Source organism: Mustela lutreola, chromosome 16 (assembly GCF_030435805.1).
Source record: "Mustela lutreola isolate mMusLut2 chromosome 16, mMusLut2.pri, whole genome shotgun sequence".
Lineage (NCBI taxonomy): Eukaryota > Metazoa > Chordata > Mammalia > Carnivora > Mustelidae > Mustela > Mustela lutreola.
Window position 1 is genome coordinate 40672907 of NC_081305.1, and position 13455 is coordinate 40686361.

A 13455-nucleotide genomic window follows, 5' to 3' on the forward strand; every position below is an offset into this window, starting at 1 on the left:
GGCCAGGACCTCTGATCTCACATTAGTCTCAAGAAAGGAGGGCTGACCCTGTTTGGCTCCTGTCCCTGTCCCAGGTTTCTGCCTCTTCGGGACCAGCCCCTTGTCCTGAAAAGCGAGCCTCCTTCCCATTCCCCGGGGGCCTGATGGGGTGATTAGGTGGGCTCAGGGTCCCCAAAGGGGTGAATTTCCATAGGCCTAACGTGTCTCCCAGGATCTCTTCACAAGCTTTGCTCTGCACAGAAGGATGCATTTCAGGGATGTGCCAGGGGCCCCCGGGCTAGAACAGGGACACCTCACGGGGCAGACAGCCCTGAGCGCTGCGCCACCTCGCGCGGTCCTGCCCTGGGGTCCCCTAAGCAGCCGCCTTCTACCAGTCCTCTCCCCCATCCACTCTCTTCCCCTCCCGGGCACGGCAGCCCCGCGGGCTCCGGGAGGGACCAGTTCGTGGGCCCGGGAGCAGACCCGGCCAGAGCTGAAGGGGCCCTGGCTCCAGGGCGGAGGACAGCTGGAGGCGCCGACGGGCCGGGGCGGCCGCGCGGAGCTGTCCAGCACCCAGGCGGGGCGCGCGCCCCCGGCCCGCCCCGCCGCCTCCCCCGCCCGGCCAGCGCCACTGCGGCTCGGCGGGCGCGTCACGTGGCTGGCGCGGCGCGGCCTCCTGGCTCCCGGCGGGCGCGAGGACCCACAGACCCACGGACGCACCAGCGACGGCACCCGGCCTCGTGGGCCGGGGGGCGCCGGGGCCGGGCGGGCTGCGCGCCGCGGGGCATGGGCGCGCCGGGGGCCCCCGGGCACAGGCCGGCGGCGGCGAGGCGCCCGGGGCGCGGGGGCAGCGGCGGGCGGGGGTCCTCCCTGGCGGCCGCCGCTGAGCCCCCGCGGGGCCCGTGACGCCGCGGCCGATGTGGCCCCGCGCGCGCTGCGGGCCTGCACCGCCGCCTCACAAAGACGCCGCCGGAGCCGCCGCCCGCACCCGGCCGGCGGCCGCCGCGGGAGCCCGAGCCGGAGCCCGAGCCCGAGCCGGAGCCGCAGCCGCTGCCGCAGCCGAGGAGGCAGGAGGCGGCGCCCGCGGGCTGCCGGCCCCGGCATGGAGAAGCGGGCGGCCGCGGGGCCGGAGGGGGCGCCGGGCGCCCGGGCTCAGCTCGCCGTCGTCTGTCTGGGTGAGTGGGCCGCGCAGGCCGGGCGGGTCCGGCCCCCGCCTCCGAGCTCCGCGCCGCGCCCGGGACGGCCCCCGGCCTGCCCCTCTCTGCTCCCCCGGGCTCGGGTCGGGGCTTCCCGGAGCGGGCCCTGCGCGAGAGGGCGGCCCCCCGCTCCCCCCCGGCCTGCCGCGCTCTCCCGCCTGGGAGGCGACTCCGACAGCCTAACCCCGGCTCCCGCCCGGCTCGGAACAGTGCGTGGAGCCCGAGGCAGCGGGACGCGGGACGGCCGGGCGGTGCGGGCGGCGAGGCGGTGCGGGCGGCCGGGGCGGGCAGGCGGTGGCTTTCCGCCGGGCCTGGCGGGGTTGGGGCCTCCGGAGCTGCGGACAAAGGCGAGGCGGGCGGGTCTGCGGCCGGCTGTCCCCTGAAGAAGGAACTGTTTCCTGCCGGGACTTCGGGTGGGGGCGGGTGCCAGCGGGAGCCACGGTCAGGATGCCGGGGCCGGAGGCTGCTGCGAGAGTGACTCCTGTCTTCCCTTTGTGTCTCTTAGACCCAGCGGGGCAGGCCTGTTCAGCCCAGTGGAGTGTGTTTGGGGAGGGCGCTGGGACCTGTCCAGGCCTGGCATCTGGGTGGGAGGGATGCCTGCCCTGTCCAGGAGTTTTTCTGTCGACCTTTCCAGGGCTCTGTTTGGGGGAGAGGGGAAGAAAGGAGTTAAATCCTCAACCCACATGGCTCCTTTATTTACCATGATGAAAGAGGGAGGCCATTAGCGAGCTTGGGGTCATTAGGGGACACCCTACTGTGACACTAGTGAAGATTCTGTAAGCCCAATAGGTTTGCTTGAAGCAACTGAAAGGACACAGTGAAAAAGAAACCTGCCCGTTTTTAGCTACACCCTCTTCTTGGGTGCAGAATCAGGGAGCTCTGAGTCCTGTGAAAGGCCCCTTGGTTCAGGTGTGGAAAAGTCTAGTGATGGATGGGACCCCCCACCCCCAGTGAAGTGCCCACTGCCAGTCTGTTAGTGGTCATGTGCTCTGGCTCTGAGCTGCTGGATGCTGGGCTTCCCAGGTGAGCAGGGCAGGAGGACAGGCCCGTTGGCTTTCCAGATGTGGCCCCGGGCTCTGCCTAGCAGAGCCTGGGGTTTTCAGAGAGGGCATCTGCCCCTGCATCTTCATCAGGTGGGGGCTGACCCTGCAGAGATGCTCTCTTGGCATCCTTGGCGTCCTTGATGTTGGGGGAAGGGGGCACCCTGAACCCTGGGAAGTCGAGTTTGCCTGTATCCTTGTCCTGGTCCTGTAAACCGCTGCAGGAAAGCCATAGATGAAAGCAAAGGACAAAAGCACATGGAGGTGGATACTTGAGGGGGTGGGTGGCATGGAAGTTCTCTGCCCCTCTTCTCAAGGTCAGCATGGCATAGTGAGGGGGACCTTGACTCTTGCTATTTGTGTATCCCTATAAAATGGGGGTAATCAGAAGTGCTTCCTCCTTCCCTGGCTTGCCGGTTGACCAGATGGCTGGCAAGGCCCCTCAGAGGGATTCCTCCGAGAGGTCAGGGCCGCCTTGAAGGCAGAGCCCTTACCCAGGCTGAACCAGGGTGGCCCACACATGAGTTTCCAAGCTGGAGAGGGGAGATAGAAACACACCCTTTCCCACACAAGTCAGAATCGGCAGCCACGGAGGGCAGCAGGAGTGGTCTGCTGGAGCCAGGCTTGTGCCTTGGCTCTCTTTGGGAGAGGGTGGGGTCCCAAGACCCTCGAGGGTCCTCTCCTCTGCCCATCGCAGCAGGACCGGGTGGGAGTGGAAGCCTCTGGCAGCACTTTGGGCCTGGCCCTGTGAGATGAAGAGAGGCAGCCCAGAGTTTGGCTTTGCCCACCTAGGGCTGCTGTTGGCCCACGGCAGGTGTCTGGACCCCAAGCGCCACTGCCCCCCACCACCACTGACACCTCCTTATGTCTCCCACAGTAAACATCGTTCTCACCGGGCGACTCAGCAGCGCAGTTCCTGCCTTAGGTGAGTCAGATGCTTCTCCTTCTTCCCTGCCCTTCTGGTTTTAGTGACCTCTGAGAATGGGCCTTCAGGGCCCTTCCACCCCTGCAGTCAGCTGGCCCCTTCCAACCTCAACACTTGTGCATTTTTCCTGCATCACGAAGGAGTCATTTGGCCTAGGGCAAGTTTACATCTCCCTGAGTCTCAGTTTCCTCTTCTGTAGAATGGGTGCAATAATGGGACCGACCTCAAAGCCTGGTTATTAGGGTCAAATGGGCACACAAAGCAAGGTGTTCAGCATGGCCATGACACATGGTGGCTTAATGGCACTAGCAAACTGTCACGGGTCTAGTGTAACTGACACATTGTGCTTCCTGTAGGCTGTGGGATTCCCCGAGGCCACGAGGCACCATGAGATGCTGGCCTATTTTAAAGTTATACCTGGAACTCAGCTTATCAAGGTATGGCTGAGCAATGACACAGAGAAGCCAATGCCATTGACAGAAGAATTTGATTTTTATGTGTCTTGAGAGGAGAGAACGCCAGGTTAGGCAGATGCAGGAGTCGGGGGAAGGCCCAGGCCAGAGCCTTTCTTGGAGTTTCCGTGGGAAAGGCAAGGCAGGGCTGGGGAAACAGCTCAGGACTGGCTAGTTTGAAGAATTCTGGCTGGCTTGAGGCTACAGGGGTGGTCTCCTGTTGCCTGGTACCTGGCCCTGGGATCACCTAGGGCAGGTGAAACACCAGCTTGGTATGCAAATTAGGAAAGAAGGTGGCTCAGCCTGGGTTCAGCTGGTCTATCTGAGTAAGATCAGTCCCCAGGCAAGCTGGTGTGCCGGACAGAGATTCACACTTTGGCTGGTGTTTGGGCCCTGGGGTTAGTGGTGGCCCACAGGATCTAAGAAACACGGGCCAAACTCCACCCGTTCCCACTGCCTGTCACAGTGGGTCCAACCATCCGTAGACCATCTTTGCATTTGGGCCCTGTGCCAGGCACCTCGAAGACTGTTAGGAATGGGATGGGCGACTGAGCCCATCCAAGGGGGTTTGTTCTTTGCTGAGGGGACTGCCATGGGGAAGCCCTGGCCTTGTGGCCCTTGGGGCCACCAGGAGATGTCTGAAAAGGGCCTTAGGGAGCTGGGGAGAATGTGCAGTCTCTGGTGTGGGAGGCCTGTGGCTTGTTTGCTGGTGCCGCCTGGTGGGCTGGAGGCACCCGGGCTTTCTCATTCCACTCAGGACCTTGTAGCCAACAGCCTCTGTGGCTGGCTCAGGGAGACGGATCTCTGTGGGCCGTGGTCTCTGGGATGGGGAGGCCCGGGGCCCACAGAAGCTGCTTTTGCAGGCCCATCTCTCACTTTCAGCACCTCGGGCTCCCTCTTGATTTCCCCTGCGCCTCAGCTCCTGCTCCCAGCAGTCTGGCCTCCTCTGCTGACACAGCTGGCCCAGGGCCCGGACTTGCTCAGCACCAAGACAGCCTCAGCGCCACCTGGTGTCCTGGCCCCCGCAGTGAACTGCCCAGTCTCCCCGTCCCAATTTCCAGGAGGAGACGGACTGGGGTCAGGGGTCTGTGGCCTTGGTAGAGAGTGGGAGGGTAGGGACCTGGCAGGGTTTGGGGTGGGTCAGGTCTTACAGATGTGAGCCCCAGGAAAACCCTCCTGCTGGGGTGGGAGGTGGCCACGTGGCCTTGAGATGTCTGCCATGTGCCTGTGCCCCGGGTTTAGAAAGTGATGTTCTAGGGACAAGCTTTGCTCTTAGAGTCAGGGAGAGAAAGACAGTCAGGGAGAGAAAGATAGCATTCAGGTCTGCACATTCGGTAGGTCTTAGCCAGCACTGGTGTTATTCTTAGCAGGGCCACGTTGCCCAACGTTTGGGACCGCCATTCATGCCGGCATGCCCATGCCATGCATGGCATCGCCGAGGCCTCAGCTGCGTGCACGGCCTGCATGGCCACGGGCAGTGGTCAGGGGCCCTAGCTCTCCCAGAGTTTGGCTCCCTGCCTCTAGCATTGCTCAGAGCAGTGGACACCAGCTGCTGGCTGCCCGAGCTGCTCGCTCAGACACTCCCGAGGGCCCCGGGTGGACCGCCTGGAGATCTCACCAGGTCTGCCTCCCAGCGCCGGTCCTGCCCCAGGTGCGCTGGGTTGGGGGCTCCCAGCTCCCAGCCGTGTAGTTCCGGCAGGCAGGTTGTCTAGAGCATGGATTGCCTCCAGAAAGCGGATCTGCAGGTTGTGCTCCGTCAGGCCTTGCTCATGCTGCCTCGGGAGTATTTCCTGACTCTCGGGACCACGAAAGAAGGGTGCTTGCTGGTCTGAAAGTGCTTGGTCATCCCTTTCCCCTGAGCAGCCCTCCTTGACCGGAGGGCCGAGTCGTCTTCTGCTGGAGTAACACAGGTCACTGGCACTTAGAGCCCCCAAACACCCCCAAATCCTGTCCTACAAACAGACAGCCCTCCCAGCATCCTTCACTGCCCAGCCGGCATCACACACCCCGTCAGAGCCGCACCTCCGCAGGGCAGACCCCCACTGCCCCTGGCACATGAGTGTCTGCCTGGAGACTGCCCCTTTTCTCGAATTTCCCAACCAGAAAAGCAGCAGCACCCACGAACTCCGTTTTACTGCTGGGACAAGCTGAGGCCTGGGGTGGAACAGCGTGCTTGTCTGTGTGGGTCCTGGGGGTGCACTCGTGATGCCTTTCCCTCCCCTGTGCCTGGATTCTGGGCTGGGAGCGAGGCTGCCATCATGGAGGGTGAGCTGGGGACCGCCTCCAGGCTCAAGGCCAAGCAGGTGTCCAGTCAAGAGGCCATGGCCAGAGCTCCCAGTGCCCCACAGGGACTCTGTTCTTTCTCCTGCTGCATGTGCACTCCACGTAGTCCAGGCTGATGACTGCAGAAATCATGATCTCTTGCTGTCTCCTATGTGTGAATTTCTGGGACAGCCCTGGGGGTGACTCAGGAGGAGGCTGTTTGGAGGGACATGTTGTCAGGGGCTTTGCTGAGAGGCAGAGCTGGGCTGGCAGCTTCTGGTCGTCTGCTCCTGACGTGACTGCTGGTCCAAGAGACCTGGAAAGTAGGACCAAACAAAAGTCTAGAAGCCTGTTCTGGTTGGGGCAGGTGATGCCCATAGGCTTCGTGGGTGAGGAAACTGGCCTTTCTCTTTGTGCCTGAGGAAGGCTTCCCAGCCAGGGTACGGGTGACGAGGTCCTGCTTTGCCCCTGGCCCTGTCCTAGGGGCTGAGAGGACAGGGCAGCAAAGGGTGCTTCCTGCCTTGGCTGATTGAGTCTCCTGATTTCGGGTTTACCGTGTGGATTTGATGTGGGGGGAAGAGGCACCCTGGCTGTGCCAGGTTCCCCCTGCCCATGAACCTCTTGCCCAGCACCATCTAAGAGGAGAAGCCTCTTCTGGCTTTTGTAACCTCACACCTCCCAGGTCCCCAGGCAGCACCCAGGGTCTCTGTGAGGTCCACAAAGCCGATGGCCTCACGTGTCAGAGGGAAGGGGCCCTAGTCCTTCTCCTCCTGTGTGTTCTTACTGCTCCTGTTTGATGGGGGAGAGATCTGCGGGGCGGGGAGGCCGGCCCTCCAGGCCACGGGTGAGTGCTAAGCAGGAAGTCTGGCCGGTGCCTTGCTGATCAGGGACTCTCGGAGCTCTGGTGGCAACCCACGAGTGGCCAGCCTTGTTTTAGGGTCAAGTATGGGTGTCTTCTCTTCTAGTCTTTCAATGCTTTCATGAGCTGTTGGCGGGGGCTTCTGCTTCCCTGTTAGTCACAGTGTTGGATCACCTGGACTTCCATCGTCACCATCCTCCTAAGAGGACAGGAGGCAGCTGAGGATTTCTCCTCCCCAGTCTCCTTTCTGCAGCCATGCCAGCTGGGGTCCCAAAGAGTCTTGTTGAGAGCCAACAGAGAGACTCCAGTTTGCAGGGCAACAGTGGAAGGGGCCAGGCAGTGGGACAGTGAAGATGTGGTGTCACCGGCCTCAGTTTCTCCATCTGTATAATGGACCCTGCCTTTACCACAGGCTTTTGTGGAGATCAGACGAGATGGTGTGGTGAAGGGCTGTAGGGGCTGGAAGGGTCAGGTGTGGTCAAGTGCAGAGGCCTTGCCTTGTCCTGGGAATGCCAGGGCATACCAGCATAGGCTCTGGAGTCTTCTGGCTGGGCTGGCTCTCCAGGCAGCAGAGGCATGAGTAATGAAGTGGGTAAAGTGAGGCCCGCAGGGCTGGGCTTGGTGGCATTCCTCGATCGCGCTGGCTGGGATGCTAGCCTGCGTGGGTCGCTGATGCAGCAGATGGTCCACACTTCATAAATGCACTGGTTCAAGGCCAGTAGTGAGAGGCTGATCCTACCAGGGGACCGCGGGTGCTCCTGACTCTGTCACTTACTGCTGTGTGGCCATGCGCAGGCCCTTGCCCTCGCTGAGCCTGTTTCCTTGTCTGGTTATAACATCGACGTCCAGTGGCTTCCCACTGATGCGTGTCCAGCCCCAACTGGACATTAGCTCTGTGCAGGCCTGACTTATGATCTTCAGTCCCCCCGGAGGTCAGCTCTTCCTGCAGCCTCCATGGAGCGGGGCTTTTGATTCTCTTACTCAGCATGCCTCCCACTTGTTCTGCCGCTTAGTAGGTACTCAGTCAGTCTGTGCTGGGGGAGCAAAGCCCCTCCCCTCCCAGGGCTGAGGCCTGGGTTTGTCCCAGTGGGGGCAGGCAGGGAACCATAGCAGACTGCTCACGCAGGCCCGACGGGCCCAAGGGTGCAGAGTTCTCCACCGAGGTGAGGCCAGGAGGCTGCATCTTGGAGGGGCCAAGGGAGCTGGGGGATAGGACTTACCCTCTGGTGCACAGGTTGGGGCTTGGGCCCAAGGCTGCCTTGAGCCCTTGTGGGTCCTCAGCCCCCCATACACACTTCCGTGAAGTCTTACGTTTGGTCTCACCCTGGCCATGGCCACCCTTGTGTGACCCTTGTCTTGATCCCACTCCGGGGAAGACCTGCGCTGGAGCCACAGCAGGGCTCGAGGGCACCCCCACCTCACTTCCTACCCAGAGGGGAGGCCAGCACTTCCCAGCCTCTTGTCCCCACAGCCGCCTGCAGTGGGAAGCTGGAGCAGCACACGGAGCGGCGCGGCGTCATCTACAGCCCGGCCTGGCCCCTCAACTATCCCCCGGGCACCAACTGCAGCTGGTACATCCAGGGTGACCGCGGGGACATGATCACCATCAGGTGAGGGGGCCCAGGGCGTCAGGAGGGAGCTCCATGGGCTGGCACATGCTAAGGAAGTGTGGGTGTGAGAGCGTGCGCACGTGTGTAATGGTGCCCGTGCGTGAGTGCGTGTCTGAGCAGGTGCAGAGGGCAGGTGTGTGTGTAAGTACAGGTGCGTGTGCGCGTCTGCGCGTGCACGTGTGTGAGCATGTGCGTGTGCCCAACTCCTCCAGTGTCTGTGAGCCCCCATAGTGGGCCACCTCTCCTGCTGGACCTCAGTTGTATGAGCCTCTCTGAGGGGCCATGGGGCCATGGATCTCCTCAGCTTGGCCAGGGAGACGAGCCATGGGGACTGGGGTATGGCCCAGCTGGCTCTCAGGTGGTGGAAGTGTTTTCTTCGTCCTGCAGGGGGCTTGAGGCCAGGCTGGCATGGAGCCCAGAGCAGAGTTTCCCCAGGGACCTCGGGGCAGTCTGGGCAGCAGAGGGAGCCAGGCGAGGGCCCAGGAGCTCTCTGCAGGGACGTGCAGAGGGGGGCTTGGGATCAGGTGGCAAGATCCAGATTGCAGAGTCTGGAACCCTGGCCTGGGACAGCTGTGGGGTATCTTGTCAGGGGGCTGAAGCCCAGAGGACCCGGGTGCTCCCTGGCTCCAAAGCACAGGGGCATGATGGGCGCCGACAGGGACTATCTTGGTCTCTGTGCCTGTTTCCCTGTGGCCCCAGGGCCATGGCTCCCAAGCACTCTCCCTTCAAAGATTCCACCCTTACTGGCCACTTGTAGAGTTCTCCCTGGTCCTGTAGCCTCCTTGCCCCCCAGCCTGGGCTGGGGGACCCGGCCCCGGTGTTTCTCCCCAGGTGACAAGCTGTCACCCAGCTGCAGGCTAGGCTAGCCCTGTGAGCATCTACTCCTTCATTGCATAGACCTGTGAGTGTGTGCTGGGTCTAGCCCTGCAGAGCCAGCATGGGAGGGATCTGGACCCTTCGAGGGAGCATGTCTGGGGAAGGCATTGCCCCTGATGGGGCTTCTGACGCCCCCTCCACTTTGGCTTCGGAGTGGGCTCTGAGTGTGCTGGTGGAGGATGGAGAGGGACGAGGTGAGGCCTTCACAGAGCTGCAGCGGGGCTGTCCACAGCTGTGCCAGTGCTTCTTGGAGCCACCTGGGTTGGCGGCAGGGATCCCACTGAGAGGCCCAGAGTGTGGGCCACCCTTGGTGTGAGCTCAGGGCAGCAGGCTCCTTGCCTGCCCGCCCACCCCAGCGGTCCTCATTCTCCGTGGCCCTGCAGCTTCCGCAACTTTGACGTGGAGGAGTCCCACCAGTGCTCCCTGGACTGGCTCATGCTGGGCCCAGCGGCCCCACCCCGCCAGGAGGCCTTCCGACTCTGCGGCTCTGCCATCCCACCTGCCTTCATCTCGGCCCGGGACCACGTCTGGATCTTCTTCCACTCTGACGCCTCCAGCTCCGGCCAGGCCCAGGGCTTCCGTCTGTCGTACATCCGAGGTGATGCTGGCAGCAGGGCAGGGCAGGGCACCATGGGTGCATGGACTCCCAAGGTCCCCACAGCACCCTCTCCTGGCTCACTCCCTGCTGGGTCTCCCCCAGAAGCCCCATTCATTGGGGGACTGGGCCTCAGGGTGCCTTGTAGCCCCTGGAGCTCATGGACCCCACTTCACAGACTTGGCTAGAGCGGGTGGCTAACCCCTCACCCTTGGCTCAAGTTAGGGAGGAGCCACCCTGGCGTTTGAGGGGTCTCCGCCCCTCGAGTGGGCATGGAGAGGCCCTGCAGAGGCCTGGCTGGGACGGGGAGCCACCTGCCTGCTGCTGGCCCAGGTCCCCGCTGGAGGGAGGCTCTGTTCTCCCCTGACCATCCACTGCGCCCGCTCTTCACCCCACAGGGAAGCTGGGCCAGGCGTCCTGCCAGGCCGATGAGTTCCGCTGTGACAACGGCAAGTGCCTGCCGGGCCCGTGGCAGTGCAACACGGTGGACGAGTGTGGGGATGGCTCAGACGAGGGCAACTGCTCGGCACCCGCCTCTGAGCCGCCGGGCAGCCTGTGCCCCGGGGGCACCTTCCCCTGCAGCGGGGCGCGCTCCACGCGCTGTCTGCCAGCCGAGCGGCGCTGCGACGGCACGCAGGACTGCGGCGACGGCTCCGACGAGGCCGGCTGCCCCGACCTGGCGTGCGGCCGGCGCCTGGGCAGCTTCTACGGCTCCTTCGCCTCCCCCGACCTGTTCGGCGCGGCTCGCGGGCCGTCGGACCTGCACTGCACTTGGCTGGTGGACACGCAGGACCCGCGGCGTGTGCTGCTGCAGCTGGAGCTGCGGCTGGGCTACGACGACTACGTGCAGGTGTACGAGGGGCTGGGCGAGCGCGGCGACCGCCTGCTGCAGACGCTGTCCTACCGCAGCAACCACCGGCCCGTGAGCCTCGAGGCCGCGCAGGGCCGCCTCACGGTGGCCTACCACGCGCGCGCCCGCAGCGCGGGCCACGGCTTCAACGCCACCTACCAGGTGAAGGGCTACTGCCTCCCGTGGGAGCAGCCGTGCGGGGGCGGCGGCGAGGGCACCGCGGGCGACGCGGGCGAGCAGGGCTGCTTCTCCGAGCCTCAGCGCTGCGACGGCTGGTGGCACTGCGCCAGCGGCCGCGACGAGCAGGGCTGCCCCGCGTGCCCGCCGGACCAGTACCCCTGCGAGGGCGGCAGCGGCCTGTGCTACACGCCCGCCGACCGCTGCAACAACCAGAAGAGCTGCCCGGACGGCGCCGACGAGAAGAACTGCTTCTCCTGCCAGCCCGGCACCTTCCACTGCGGCACCAACCTGTGCATTTTCGAGACGTGGCGCTGTGACGGCCAGGAGGACTGCCAGGACGGCAGTGACGAACACGGCTGCCTGGCGGCCGTGCCCCGCAAGGTCATCACCGCGGCGCTCATCGGCAGCCTGGTGTGCGGCCTGCTGCTGGTCATCGCGCTGGGCTGCGCCTTCAAGCTCTACTCGCTGCGCACGCAGGAGTACAGGTGGGCGAGCGCCGGCTGCGCGGTCCGTGGGTGGGGCTTCCCCGGGGCATCGCGGGGTGGGGCTGGAGGGCGGGGCGGTGGTGCCTGCGGGGAGGTGGGCGGGGTGCGGTGCTGGCCAGCCCGGTGATGCAGCCCTCCTGCCCTCTGCTGCCGTCAGGGCCTTCGAGACCCAGATGACGCGCCTGGAGGCTGAGTTTGTGCGGAGGGAGGCTCCCCCGTCCTATGGGCAGCTCATCGCCCAGGGCCTCATTCCGCCCGTGGAGGACTTCCCGGTCTACAGTGCATCCCAGGTGAGTGCCTGAGGGTGAGAGCCCTGAGACTCAGGCTCCCACTTGGACCCCTGAGAACGGCTAGAAGGGGAGACCACAGGACCAGGTCGGACACCGCATGGCCCAAGGGTCAAGGGAGGCGGGAGAGGGTGCCATGGCCAGGTTGGGGAGAACGAGTTGGTCTTCTGGAAGGCACTGACCTCTGCCCTGTCTGCCATCCACCTTGCCCTCCAGGCCTCGGTGCTACAGAACCTTCGCACAGCCATGCGGCGACAGATGCGCAGGCATGCCTCCCGCCGAGGGCCCTCCCGCCGCCGCCTTGGCCGCCTCTGGAACAGGCTCTTTCACCGACCACGGGCGCCGCGGGGACAGATCCCACTGCTGACGGCCGCACGCACCTCACAGACGGTGCTGGGTGATGGGCTCCTCCAGCCTGCATCAGGAACCACCCCGGACCCCCCAGCACCCCTCACGGACACAGGCAGCCCTGTGGCGGCTGGGGATGGGCCCCCCGGTGCCCCAGGCCACGGGCCAGAAGTGGGATCCGCTGTGCCACCCTCCTCGGGCCTGCGGGACCCGGAGTGCAGGCTGGTGGACAAGGACAGAAAAGCCAGCAGGGACACTTTGGTGGACAGCCCGGCTCCTGGGGACATGCTTCGGGACCCCTGCTCGGCCCAGGACCCTCACTCCCCGGCCCCCACTGCCAGCAGCGCCCTAGGCCCCCACCCACCAGAGCCACTGGGTGTCTGCAGGAGTCCCCCACCGCCCTGCTCCCCAACATTGGAGGCCAGTGACGATGAGGCCCTGCTGGTCTGCTGACCGCTGGACTTGCTGGTGACCGCCACAGCCCCGCTTTGTAACCAGGGAATACACAGTCGTTTCTACCCGGCCTCTGCGTCCTTCTTTCCTGCAGGGAGGCTGCCTGGAAGCCCAGCCGCCTGCTCGCTGCATCAGCAGCCCCGGACCTGGTGGGCATGGTGGGCGGGGCTCACGGGGCTGGAGCAAGGAGGCGGGTAGGGTCAGGAGCCCTGGGGCAGGCCTCCTGGAGTCTCCCTCTCCCTCCTTCTCCTCCATTCTGGGAATCTATTTCCCAGGAGCAGGAGGGCTAGGGCAGGGATCTCTGGAGAGTTTTCTGTGGCTTCTCACTTCATTCACCCTCCAGGATGCCAGAGCTGTGCCAGACCAAACGAGGACCGTGGGTGTAAAGGACTAGTCCGGGGAGGGTCCCCGGCTGGTGCTCAGCCCTCCTTCCATCCCCCCAGCCAGCCCAGGGGAGAGGCAAAGAGGCTTCTGTCCCCATCCTCATGCCTGTGGGGTCAGCGTGGGCCTGGCCAGACAGGATCCCTTTGCCCTCTGCCCTGTGGCTGAAGGTTTAATTTTGAGGGCAGGAGGGCATGGCTGGGAATGTGGGCATTCCCAGGGTAGAGGAAGCCCACGGTCTCTTGCAGGCCCCGAACCCCCCCACCCCGACCCGGGAAAGGCTGCTGGATGCTTTCTCGCGGGACAGCGGCTGAGCAGCAACTGACTGTGGCCACATCCATCCCATCTTGTCTCAGACTCTCAGTTTCTCCCAGTAAACCAGAGCAAGACCACGGGCTCCCAAGTCCTTATACTCCATGGAGATTTATGGAAAAAAACAAAAACAAAAGACAGTTCCTACAGAAAAACCCGAACCCTCCTGGGTGGCTGACCCTTGGGCTGGCCCTTTGGGTCCTGGGGAGGTGTCTCCCAATCCCGGCGTTCCTTTGGGGCGGGGCTGGCTCCGGACCCCATGAGGGAGAGATGAAGTGTCCGGCTCAGGAGGCGGAGCCCCCAAACACCAAAGGCCTCCTCCAGAGCCTGCTGGGGCCCCGCCTGCAGCCAGCACCACGCAGCCC

The 13455-nt window shown here is 64.1% G+C and overlaps 1 protein-coding gene across 1 annotated transcript; it reads left to right on the plus strand.

Moving 5' to 3' along the window:
* The first annotated feature begins 695 nt into the window (after positions 1 to 695).
* LRP3 (LDL receptor related protein 3) lies at positions 696 to 12467 on the plus strand. Its single transcript, XM_059152486.1, has 7 exons — positions 696 to 1154; positions 3093 to 3140; positions 8185 to 8323; positions 9583 to 9797; positions 10193 to 11309; positions 11467 to 11599; positions 11813 to 12467. The coding sequence occupies exons 1-7, from the start codon at positions 1082 to 1084 to the stop codon at positions 12395 to 12397; spliced, it is 2310 nt and encodes a 769-aa protein (XP_059008469.1). The 5' UTR covers positions 696 to 1081; the 3' UTR covers positions 12398 to 12467.
* The last annotated feature ends 988 nt before the right edge of the window (positions 12468 to 13455 follow it).